The following is a 12,743-nucleotide window of genomic DNA, read 5'->3' on the forward strand; positions in this document are numbered from 1 at the left end:
TCCATTTTGTGATATTACTTCAAAGTAGAGGAGTCATTTTTCATTTGGTGTTTCAATTATTTGGCTACCCCAGAATGTGTGTGTATATATGTATATAAATACGCATATATACATATATAAACAAGCTCATTGATCAAAGTCAGTGGTATTCTGCATCTAATGTATCTATGCATTCATGCATTTCACATTAGTTAATTTAATTTGTAATTTGTTGGTATGGGATGTGCAAAGAGATGAGGGGAGTGTCTGTGAGAGGTCACATTGCCAAGTGTAAGGATTTGTGTTTTGCCCCCTTGCCAAAGCAGCAAGGTGAAAAAAATTCTTTGAATTTCAAATACAGTAGAAAACTGAGGTATTTATGCATTTGACGTCTTCAGCACAATAACTGGTTAATAAGTGGCACAGGACAAACATTCAATCAGAATTTTTTATGGCAACAAAGAAATTGCATAAGAACTATATAATGTCTAAATCACCTATTGTGTTTTCTGAAATCATTTCGGGTAACATTTCCTGACGTCCATATGTATAAACATCCATCAGGTGAGAATACGGTTAACTATCCTGTACCAGTTCAACAGGCTCATAATATACCACCATTACTTTACAAGTTTAATTTTGCAGTTACCTTTGACATACATTTTTGCCCTGCATATTAATATGCAAGTAGCAATTTCAAATTTTATCTCCCATCCAAAGTATTGCTTGTGAAACAGAATGAGTCCATGAAAATCTGCATAATTTCACAGTTCAAACACCTAGATTTAAAAATTTCTCAGCAGTAAAAGACACAAAGAAAAATGCATACAAACCTTGACATATGGCAGGGTTCTTACAGGCTGTGATCTAGATGTCAAACTGTCAAACCCCGTGTCAGTGTTCAGCATTGAGATTAGCACTTCTAACAACCAAGAAATCTTGAAATCTTTAAAAAAAAACACACACTAACCCACAGTTCCAATAACCCAGCAGTCAGTAGTAGTTATTCATGATATATAAACACAGTAAATGAAGTGGATTCTAATAATAAAACAAAAAGAAATGAGAAAGTGTGCTAAAATGCCATAAGCTATCCATGTCTCCACATCTTTGGAGCAAATGGCATTCAACGCCTTCTGAAAGTACTAATAACATCACCATGCAGTCTAGGTCTGGGGTGTGTGACTGTCATGCCAAATGCTTGCAGTACAAGCGTGTACCCACATACACAGGAGCCAGTCCTACAGCAGGCACCCCACATGACAGTGGGTGTTCTGCAGTAACCATTCTGTTAATCCTGCACTGAAGACACAGGTGAAACGGTAAACACGGCTGACATCATGGAGTTCTTATGGTGTTTGGAAATGACTGGGAATTTTCACAAGCATGTACAGCAACATAGATTGTGAGGATTTCGAAAAGTATGATCAGCTCTAATGCAGCTCACAGCAGCAGTGTGCCACTTGGCACCTGGCCTCTCTCCTGCAATGTCATACAGGCAAACAATCAAAGCAAATCCCTTGGTTCACACCACTCTGTGACCGAGCATCCAGGAAAACTTCAAGTACATATTAACCATCCTCAAAAATCAGAGCTATTTTAAAAGTAAGAACAGTCTTTAAAAAAAGGTGATTAAAAAAACCCCTCCCCCTCATCCACACACATACAGACATGCACGTTGCCTAATGTCGCTCCCTTCCCCTGGGCATCAGCGCTGGCCAGTGTAGGCCCGGAACCATGAGGTGACTGAGGCAGCGGCAGAGGAGATCATGCCCCCCGCGTTGCTGCTGGGCTGGGAGGCCTGCAGGACGGCACTCTGTGATAGCTCCATGGGCTGGGAGGGGATGTCGCAGAAGCGGGGGCTGGGCACTGTCTCCCAGTCGGTGCCCAGGTCCGTCTCCTCATCTGACACCGCCTCGTCCCCGCTCTCCTCAGCCGACCCCACCGCCTCTGGCTCCACAAACTCCATGGACTCCTCCAGGTCGGCGCTGACCTCGAAGGGACCTGTCCTGAAGAGACAGCACAGAGAAACAGACACAGGTCAGAATATGAGGCTTTAATGTTCAAAGCTAAAGTTGTTATATAATCCACTAATATTGGGGAAAAAGTCTCCTGGAATTTCCACAGAGAGAGCAGGAATCAAACAATGGGGTCATCCATGTATACAGATAATTGACATCCACTGTCTGACAAGTTTATGGTTAAACTATGCAATCCAACTAGGGATGCAGTGATTGTGAACTTCTGGGTTGATGCCGATACCAATGTTCTTTTATTTTTATTTTGTTTTTGTTGTTATTTATTCCCCCTTTTGTGCCAGGGACACTAGCTAGTTAGCTAACTAACTTTAGGTTGCTAGCTAGCTAGCAAATGGTACTTAATATCAGAAGTCAATACCTTGCAGTACAAATGTTAAAATTAACTATTTGTTCATAAGACACATGATGAAGCTGTATTGGTTTGATAGCTAGCAAAGTGTGTGAAAGCCAAATTAGCTAGCTAGCTAGCTACTTGCACATTCAGCTGAAAAGTACAAATACCACCTTACAAAGACAAATCTAGCTAGCTAGCTAGCTACAATACAAACAAAACAATAAACGTAACTAGTTAGTTACCATCACATTCCACTGACAAATACAAATATCACATTGCACACAAACACATAGCTAGCTAGCTACGATAAAAACAACATAGAAAGCTATGTAGCTTGCTAGCTAATTTGGCTTTTACGTACTTTATGTGCTCAGCTATCATATTACTAACAGCTAGCTAGCTATCAAACTAATAAAGCCTCATCACGTCTCTTCTGACCAAATAGTTAATTTTACCACAGACACTGCAAGCAACCTGTTCTGACAACTTTAGTACTGTTAGCTAGTGTAAGATTATAGTGCTTCTAACTTCTGACCAGATGTGGTTCAGAATCAGAATCAGAGAACTGTTAACCTGATGGCCTTATTATCATAGTTACAAAGGAAGCTCCACACCTTGGTGCCACGCTACAGTTGGAGCCAAGAGCAATTGATTAAGGCAGGCAGCAGCCATCAAGTCTAGCATACAACCGGGAGTGGGCAATTGGCAACCATCACCACACAAAGACGCGGTCAGCATCAAAGGATCCCGCTTTGCATTGGGAACATAGGTTGATGCTGCAACAGTGTAAAACCTATTGTTTGTTGCCATTTGTTTCATGGTATAAAAGGCCGATCACGGTAACAGTTCTCTGAGTTAAAGCTTCGCAGGCAGAGATGCTGCCGGATTCCATCGCCGAATAAAGCTTTTTCTCCAAGCGCGCTTTTGGTCCGGTTCGTTTACTTTTAAAATTAGAACAAAATCCAACACTAGCTAGCTACCAAATTAACATTATAGTTAGCTAGCTAGCTAGGTAGTCTGTAGTGAGTGTTTTAGCTAGCTAGTTAGTAAGTGCGCCAGGTCTTTCTTTAAACTTAGTGGATATAACCTTAAAACCAAGTACTGTTTTGTTTTATTTCTTCAAAAGGTAGGTACAGATACACGTCAAACTTTTGGTCCACTTTGCCATAGATGCTGACTGAAGAGTTACCCTGCTCCCACCCTGAGTGTGATGTAAGAGCAAAATGGCTGCCATGTGACTAAGGCTAATTATAGTACCACCTACTGGATCCTCTCCCAATCTGCAGCTGGGCAGGCTACTGTTGTCTGAGTCAGACCGCAAATAACACAACATTTACCCCGTGCAAAATTGACGTAACACAAAAGATAAACATGAGCCACTGCCACCGGTGAATGTCATCTTATTTGCGATAGGCCGATGGCAGTCAACAAGGTGAATACCAGCCGGTACCGATGTTTGGCCGATATATTGGTGCGTCCCTAAATCCAACCAATCGTTTAATCTATGGAGCATGAAATATGTATAACTGTTACATCAAAAGGGGAGCCTTCTTAATCATGCACATAAAGGAGACCCTTTTTTTGTAAGACCGACATTTTCATCTCACTTTCTTTGTCAAGTCAGACAAGTGATTCCATTTGTAGAGTAGTTTTATTTATAAAAAAAAAAAAAAAAAACGGCAGTGGCAAAGCTTATAGCAGGATAACTGCATTTTTTGTCTTTCTATCATGGCTTCCTCGGGAGGGGAAATGTGGTGAGGGTGAAAATCCAGGCCTGTTACACCAAAGACAGAGCTCTTCATTTCATGTTTTCTGCGTGTGGCTTGCTCCCTCGTTAACACCAAGCCCCCTAAAAACAATCCCCCATGAAGGTTATGGAAATAACAAGTAAACACTATTTTCAATTCTCAAATGCAATAGCAGTTCAATAGCAATTTTCTGAGAAAGAGGATACCACAGGATTATATACTGCCTAGTCTTTTGTATTCACATTTCATTCTTGAGGGAAAAATATCATGTTTTGTTCTTGAACAGCTATGCAAGTACATACTCCTGTGATTTAAAGCACTAATGAGAGGCAGGTGTCTTACGTGTGTGTATTCTGCTTTGGCCACTGTTCCATTGGTTTCAGCTTTCACTCACACAGAAGTAGTGACAGGGTTTGTAATAGCGTTTTTACAATTGTCACGAAGCACTGTACGTGTAGCACTGTGGACTTTCTAAAAAAAAAAAAAAACGAAACAAAAAACAAACAAACAACAAAAAAAAAAAAAAACAGATAACCTCAGGAAATTGGGGAAAAAAATCTTCCCTAAGAAATCCATGTAGAATTGTTTGGCATTTAAAAGCAAGATGTTTGATTTCCTCTAGCGTAGATTTGTAAAAATGTCATTGTTTTAAACATTATCTTGGTCTATAGTACTACAATGGACATATTTACAACTCTGTCAGAAAAAGTGGTTTAAGTTTTCCACTCATGTCCATGAGGAAGAGTGTGGTGTGCAAAAATCATCGCTACTCAAACTGCCTCTCACACCACACACTCAGGGTCTCACATTCAGTCTGGGCACAGCCACTCATAGAGCACAGGCATATTCAGCTGCAAAAACCCCTGCACAATCTCCTCTTGCACTACTAATGATTGAAGCACTTACCTGCATCTCATAAATGCATACACGTATACATCTAACAGTATTTGAGGAAGGACAAACCCAGGAAAGGCTTGCAGTAAACCTAACATGAAGCTTGGCTGCTTGGAAAGCTCACACATACATCCAAAGCCCCTCTTCATTCACCTGGCTGATTCCTTTCAGAAGCTAACCCAAGCTACATTTAACATCAAATATTTTTATATCTGGACAGGCTGCAACCAGAGGAAGAACTGACTGGACCAATAAAACCTCAGAGCCATCATGTGACTGAAAAGCAACACAGCCTTTTGTGACCCAGGTGCAGGTGGATAAGGCAGTTCCTCTCACCTGCCCAGGTTCTTGTTGTGAGGGTCGACCAGAAACATGATGTTCCTGAGGGTGTGGTGGGGGTGCAGCAGCTCACTCTCCACGTGCTGGAAGAGGAACACAGAGCAATGCAATGTCTTGACACCATCCCTACAACACCACATCTCCTTTATTTAATGGAAATTTCCACTAATTTTCAGTTTGAAGACCACCTTTCAAGTACAACATCACTGTTGGTGTATCAGTGTGAGTATAGCCAGAGAATGAATGAGACAACAGTAATGGCACCAACACCTTCCTTCAGGGTATCGATTCTGAAAAAAGACTAGTGCTGTCAGCTGTCAGAAAGTTAGACACAGATTTTGTACCCTTTCACAAAATGCTTCATCTGAACTGCTCTGGTAAAAATCGAACTGGATAAATTGCTATCATTTAAAACTGTGAGCACCGCGATCCATTCGGTTATCTGCATCTGCTAAGCAAATAATGCAAGTCCAAGAGAGGGACGGAAACCACTGTTATTCTGTCACTTCTGTTGCATTGTTATATAGTGTTGAAGCAAATAATGCATCGTGTTCCTGCATCTTAGGGTTCCTGCATTAATGCATCATAGGGTGCTTTCACACTAGAGCTTTTGGTGCGGACCCGAGTCCCCTTGAACCGTTAGTTCAGTTCGTTTTGTTGATGTGAACACTGTTTTCTGAACTTGGGCACAAACCAGGGACCGTACCAGAGTCCTCCAGAAAACAGGGGCCTGGGGTACAGTTCACCTGAACTCCAGTGCAGTTCGCATTTGGTATGAAAACTATCCGATCTAAAACTAGAAACTAAATGCTATTGATGACGTATAATTTGTCATTTGCTTGTCGCATCAAAAACTATTCTGGAAATAATTGCAGGTAGGCACACTGTTCGCTCACCTTGAGGGTATGTGTGTATGCTCTCCAAGCAAAGCTGCAAATTCATTTCGCATTGCCACCTGTCGCCGCAAAAACCTCCTTATCCGAGCAGCTCTCATCACTCTCAAACAGCGGGACACATTTATGGCATGGTGAAAATGCTGAACACGGTTATTTTGGTGCTGACACCATATTAACAAAAAGATGAATAAGAAAAAAAGTGTGGCTTTCCATTTTGCCTCCCTTTTGCGTCGTTGCCTAGTGACATTGGTAAATAAAAGCTGCACGTTCCTTACGTGTTGAACCAAAAAGTGTAATGTGAAAGGAGACCAGCGGAGGCAGGGGGAGGGGGGAATAATCACACTTGTGTTCAGACCAGCAAAATGGACTAAGTGTGAAAACAGGATTAAGCTCTCTTATTCGTTCCACATGCTCTATGAAATGAGCATGTCAGAGCAGACAGTAGATGAGAATGTGCTCTACTGGATGGCAGCCCCCGGGTACCTGGGAGAAGCAGAGGTGAAGGATGTTGGTGTTGAGCTTGTTGATGGCCCGGGTGAATCTGTATCGGTTCAGGTTCTCCCCACAGAACTCGCTGTTGAAACACAAAATACCATTCACAATATCTACCTTGTATAGACACCCACCCAGGGCCACACACAGAGTGTACTATACGATAATCCACATATTATCCGCTGATATTTTGTAAAGTAACTCAGGTTAAGTATCTTGCGTACGGATACAGTTACACCTGAATGATGATTACAGATGGAACCATGGGCAGATGATATAAATTAATGATGCACCACATTTCAGTCCAAGAGATTGAAAAAATATTTGTTCCTCTTTCAGTGTTCCTAACATCTCTTCAGATTCTGGCTGTGAAATGGAAGACAATTCTCCCAGAAAGCCTGCAGCAATCACGTGGCCTCTACTCTGTCCACATGTCTCTTCTGCCTCTCATTCCCAGAGGCAGTTGGCAAATCAACCTCAGAGCCTCCACCCAATTCAAAGGCCAAGAGGCCTGATGAATACTCTATATCTCAGGCTCAGGTGCTGGCATCTGACGTTGATGGCACCGGCTGACTCAAACTCCACACGTGCTGACTGAATTTTCACATGAAAAACTCAAAGAAAAACAGACATGGTGGACCTTTACCTGTTGCAAAGCTTCTTGGGAAGGCTGACGTCCAGGATGTGGGACAGGATGTTGACCAGCTGGGTTGCATAACACAATGCAGTGCTGATGGTGTGGGCGGGATTAACATGGTCCAAGTCTACACACAGGCAAATGACACCTCTCAATAGATACAGTCTAACATGTATAACCCCTATTACCAACATGAACGACAACAGACAGTTACACTCATTCTGATACACATTGAAACTCGCTTCTTTCCTCACATGAATGTGTCATAAAATACAAACACATTTCTGTGGTTTTACAGTAGTGTACCCTCTGCAGCATGTCCCACATTTAGACTTTGGGCTCATATACATGATAGCCTGGTGTCATACCTGGGCCCTGGCTGCTCCGTTTCTCCTCCACCCAGCTGTAGTAGGCCGAGCAGTCCCCGTTGGTAGGCAGCGTGACGCGAGGGCCCGTAATGCTAATGCTGGTCTCGCCGTTCTGGTCGTCCCAGATCCAGCGCCCTGACAGGTAAGTGGTCCGCCGCGCCTCAGCAAGCTCACTGACCGTGCTTGAGGTCAGGGCAGGGTCACACTCCGCAACCACGTCTGCTGGGTCCCTGGAGGGTGTGGGGGGGGGGGGGGGGGGGGGGTCACGCGCCCTGTCAGCAGATACCCTAAACTGCTCTCAAACAAGAAGTGCTGGGTGTGTACTCTGACCTCACCCAACCCTGACTGCTAACTTAGTTATAATCTTCAAATAATATAATTCAAATACAAGGATCAGCTGTGGAAACATTAACCTCATGAAAATCAAAGCAAATGTACCATTTATATGCCTCCAACTAATGGCCTGTACTACTGATGGCTATGGAAGAAAACATGCTTATTATGCCATCTGATGTTTTCCGTTCCTCATTATTATACTTGTCTGTAACAGACAGGAGCTGCACATGAGACAGGGTAACCAGTGAAAAACTGCTAGCACCTGTCCAGGCAGCACATTTGCATCTTTCCTTTAGATAAAACATCAAAGGTGGAACAGAAAAAATTCAAAGCATACTGCAGAGTCTGGGTGTTTGTGAATTCCTCATTGAGCTTGCAAAATAAAGCAGAGACAGAGTCATAATGATGACAGATCTGGAATCAAACACATGACCCGATGACAAGTCACAGATGAAGCCAACTTCAATCACGGTACCTTTTTCACAGATGGTTTTTAGCTTCACAGTAAACCTGATTCTGCTGTGACTTTTTGACCATGGGGTCTGAACTTTGTAATAAACCATAAACCACAAAGCTGTGAACAACCATGCTATCAAAAGGCACAACACTGAAAAGGTAAACATTCCCGTTGTGAATCTGCATTATAAAAGGGAAACAACTCACCAAGTCCCATGCCACCCTTCACTGGCCTCAAAACACACCATCAGGAGGGTGAGCCAGCAATGGCCTTTCGATGGGGCCTCTCTTTCAGAAGCCCAGTGTGACATGTGTTCAGTGATTGAGCGGAGCAGTGTATGGTATGCACATGCATGTACTACAGTATGTGTGAATGCACGGGGCCACTGACCTGGTGCCCAACTTCTCCTCCTGCATGGGGAAGATGTGGGTGGTGAGCTCCAGGATGTGGCCCCGGCGGAGCTCTGCCAGCTGCTCCAGTCGGCCCTGCAGCTCCCTGCCCCTCCTCTCCAGCAGCTCGCCCAGCCGCCGGTTGTGCCGTGCGATCTTTTCCTTTTTGTCCTGGTGCCGGCTGGCCCGGCGGTAAAGGCGCTGGCTCTCCTCTTGGGAGCGCAGCAGCAGGTCCTTACCTGGGCCAGGCGCAGGATTTGGGTGAGGGAAAACGAAGGGCGAACATTAAAGAGGGGTGCAGGATTAAATCTTTCTGGGCTCACGACCGAGCGATCAAAGCAGCAGTCTAATGTGTAATCAGGCGCATGCATTTTTTTTGGCAAGTGGAGCAAAACACCAGCTTGACAATCCCAAAATAAAAAACCTGTCTATGAGATCCACCACATAACATTTTAAAGCTGCTACATGTCACGGTCGAGGTCAAGGTTCAGTACTCTCATCAGGGTAAAAGCATTAATGTGGATGAGCAACAACTAGTAAGATTTGAAATGAGTCAGTTGAATCTTTGTTTTAATATGACAGAAATGTTCATAGCGTGCTTGGATCCAAAAAAGATATAGTGGATCAGGTAAGTCAAAAGGAATTCCTGTAATGATTGAGGTACACATTGTTTTACTATGATCTTACTCTTAAACAGCTCAGTCTTTCACTTAGTAACAAACAGCACATAAAGGCTGAAAACTATTTCACTGCACTTTTTGAAAATGCACTTGTGTAAATGAATACAGTTAAATGAGTGACAGACCCATGAAATCAGTGGAACGGCTGGGGGAAAAAAGCGTAGTTGATAATCAACCTGAAAAATCAGAGAAAACTGGACCTACAACCAGGTAATCTAATAATCTAATTTGTTATCTAAAGTCATGTAATATAAAAGCTTCTTCATCAAGCTAATGAAGTAGATTACTTTTGTAATAATTTCCCATTTTACAGATGCTTGAAGGGACATTAAATTTTAAATATAATATTTCCTGCAGGTAGGGAGAATGACACCCCTCGCACTCTTTACAAGGTTTTACTGGGGACCCCTTGGGGCTAGTCAGGCTTTACTGAGGACCCCCTGTGGCTGGTCAGGTTTCATAGGGGACCCCCTGCAGCTGGTCAGGTTTTGCTGAGGGTTCCCCAGTCTGCCAGAGGAGAGAAAGGGCAGTACTCACCGCTCTTCACTTCTTCATTTCCACTGTGGATAGCCTCCTTCAGCTGCTCAATCTTCATCTTGCATGACATAATCTTCCACTTCTGCAAGACACCAACCAGGACACTAAAGGTTCACTCTCCAGCCCCTTCTCAAAGCAGGTGAGAGCACGCTCCATTCCTTCACCTGTGAGCACGATCCAGACTGCAGTCTGATTTCAAAGAGCACTCTACTCTCTGGGCACTTAGAGTGCCCTGCAGAATCTCCAGCCAAAGAGACTGTCAGAGCATCCCAAAGCTCGATGACTGGTGACATATGGGCTACATATGGTGGATGTGGTTTGGTGGGCTCAGTGGACACTGTAGTCCAACATGCATGTGTCTGTATATGTGTGCGTTAACATTCAGATGCATTTATATGCATGATCTGCTTTAAGAAAGACACCACATAGTATATTATCCCACTGTGCGATCATTAGTTGATTACTTTGATCAGTACTGGAACCCGCTTGTGAAAAAAGGGGAAAAAAATCCATATTTCTATCCTCTCATTAATATTAATGAAAGGGACGCTGAAGAACTACACATAAAACAGAACTCACTGATGTTAGTAACGTGTCTGCCTTTAAGTGTTACTGAGTAAGGAACTATTTGCAGCCAATCATTCAAACAGAAAGGAATGGTATCACAGAGATAACTGGCTTCCATTAGCATGGTATTCAATGTTGGAAGCCATAGAACAGCTAAATACCAGTCAGTGGAAATGCACATCCATTATCAGCATTACTGCAGAACTTACAAGATGATCAGCCTGAATCTTCTTATCCATGGCTTTGATAACTCTGAGAAAAGATAACAACATGCATGAGACTGTTGGAAGAAGTTTCAAAGTAGCGTACTGTACATACTTTGTTTGGGAAATGGATTTAAGATATGCATGTATAAATAATGAATCTGTCACTAATGTCATTTGTTACCGTTATTAGGGAGTGTTTTTACAGTACCATGGCGGAAGTTTTGCTTACGTCAAGAGTTCTAAAGCACAAGTGTTTAGGCAGGAGTTTTACTGTAGTACCTTTGCTGTAGGCCTTGCTTTTCATCCTTGAGCTTCTTCAGTCTTTCGAATTTTTCAGTGTACCTGAGAAAAAAACACGAATGGGCTCAACTTCAAAAGGTTTTATTTCATATTTCTGTTTTCCATGTTAAGATATTCTTTTAACTGCAAGTAGCAAGCTATTTGTGTAGCCCACAGTACGACGTAACATTTTAACTGTGTATAATGAATTTAAAACGTTGTAGGCAGTTAAAATGACTGTTTCTCCTTACACTGCGCAGTACAAACGCGTCTAATGCCTGTACAGCTGTTAAACATGCTTAGTCACTCCAACATGCTCTACGCACATATTGGGCAACAGGAGCCTACTTTCAAGTTGTTTTTTCTTAGCTACTCTTTCTACGTAAAATAACGGCCCACTGTTTTGTAATTTTTTTTCCCCAACTATGGGTATGTTAGTCGAATCAGCCACCCTCAAGTTAATATGTGACAGCGATAGCCAACGTTCATCAGCTGGACCGAAAAACAGCAACTGACCCAGATCGTTTCGTCTTCAAAATAAGTTACAGGACCCGTTCATAAACCGTTATATATTGCCATTCATATTTCCACGCTATTCGTATTGTTTTGTACATGCTGATATGTTAAAAACGACGCAAAGGCAACCTTTACGACAAACCTGCTAGTACTAGCTAGATAGTAGCTCCGACCTGTTTACACATGGCGAGCGGTTTTTACTTGGAGGGGCCGCAGATCTTTAATTTGTTTCTGTTAAAGCTTAGCTTGTTAGCTGGCTAACTAGATGTGCAGCTAACTAAAATTGTGACTTTTGTGTAGATTGCTGTCACTCACCGTTCAGGGTTTCTACCATCAAAATACACGAAATCGCCAGCCTGAATGCAGCGGGCGCAAGTTAGCCTGCGACGAGCCGTATTACAGAGGGGGCAGCGCTCCACCGCGACGTAAAGCCCCTCCGCATCATCCACCGACTCCACCATCATAGAGCCCGGAGAAGCAGCAGCAGCTACGGCTGCGGCGGCCAGGGAATGCGTATGCGAGCGGAACAGATTCCGTGCCCCAGGCTGTAACCCCGCTGCCCCCTCACCAGGGCCGCTCGCACGAGCTTCGCTCCCCGCAACGGAGGCCATCGAACCGCCTGCGTTTATCCGTAAACTGCCGCTCTTATGATGGGATTAGCACTGCCTTTCCTCATCGTTGGCGATTAAGGTTTCAGATGCTATGATCAGTTACGGTACTGTAAATTCTGTTTATATGGACGGGCGGTTCTGAACCGTCGTTTCGGTTCGCCCTTTTCTCCCGCGTCACGTGACCCCTCTGTGTTTTTGTGCGTGGTCACGTGGGAGCGCAGGAAGCTGCAATGTCTGTTACAGGGGTTTGCCGTCCAGCCATTTATGTTACAAGATATTTACACAACTTGGATGACCACAGTTTAAAACACTACTCCTAATGTAATTTATCTGGGATATTATTAACTATTCAAGTCAGATTCTGTATGCTTTTCCAAAGATTAGGGTGTCACACAGGACCAGCAATGTTAGATGCCCTTGTTTTTATTTGTGAATTCAT

General features: G+C 43.3%; 1 protein-coding gene across 4 annotated transcripts; it reads right to left on the bottom strand.

Annotated features, from left to right (window-relative positions):
- Positions 1-247: 247 nt before the first annotated feature.
- Positions 248-12,476, bottom strand: atg14 (autophagy related 14). 4 transcript variants are annotated; one of them, XM_036542939.1, is made up of 11 exons: positions 12,009-12,476; positions 11,178-11,240; positions 10,902-10,944; positions 10,126-10,207; positions 8,910-9,147; positions 7,727-7,956; positions 7,368-7,485; positions 6,713-6,803; positions 5,331-5,416; positions 4,443-4,571; positions 1,944-1,988 (listed from the first exon to the last, which is right to left on the bottom strand). In XM_036542939.1, exons 1-10 carry the CDS (start codon positions 12,302-12,304, stop codon positions 4,487-4,489), a joined length of 1,332 nt encoding a protein of 443 aa, XP_036398832.1. In that variant the 5' UTR covers positions 12,305-12,476; the 3' UTR covers positions 1,944-1,988; positions 4,443-4,486. The 4 variants fall into 4 exon arrangements, with proteins under 4 accessions (XP_036398829.1, XP_036398832.1, XP_036398833.1 ...); XM_036542937.1 differs by lacking the exon at positions 1,944-1,988 and adding an exon at positions 4,134-4,201; XM_036542936.1 differs by lacking the exon at positions 4,443-4,571 and having other exon boundaries at positions 248-1,988.
- Positions 12,477-12,743: the final 267 nt, after the last annotated feature.

The sequence above is a fragment of the Megalops cyprinoides genome, chromosome 12, assembly GCF_013368585.1.
Source record: "Megalops cyprinoides isolate fMegCyp1 chromosome 12, fMegCyp1.pri, whole genome shotgun sequence".
In the NCBI taxonomy this organism is placed as follows: domain Eukaryota; kingdom Metazoa; phylum Chordata; class Actinopteri; order Elopiformes; family Megalopidae; genus Megalops; species Megalops cyprinoides.

Coding starts and splice junctions, on each gene's coding strand:
- atg14 (XM_036542936.1), bottom strand. CDS start 12,304: ATGGCCTCCGTTGCGGGGAGCGAAGCTCGTGCGAGCGGCCCTGGTGAG. Junction 10,945..11,177: donor AAGCAAGGCCTACAGCAAAG/GTACTACAGTAA, acceptor ATCTTTTCTCAG/AGTTATCAAAGCCATGGATA. Junction 7,957..8,909: donor GAGGAGAAGTTGGGCACCAG/GTCAGTGGCCCC, acceptor CACACCCTCCAG/GGACCCAGCAGACGTGGTTG.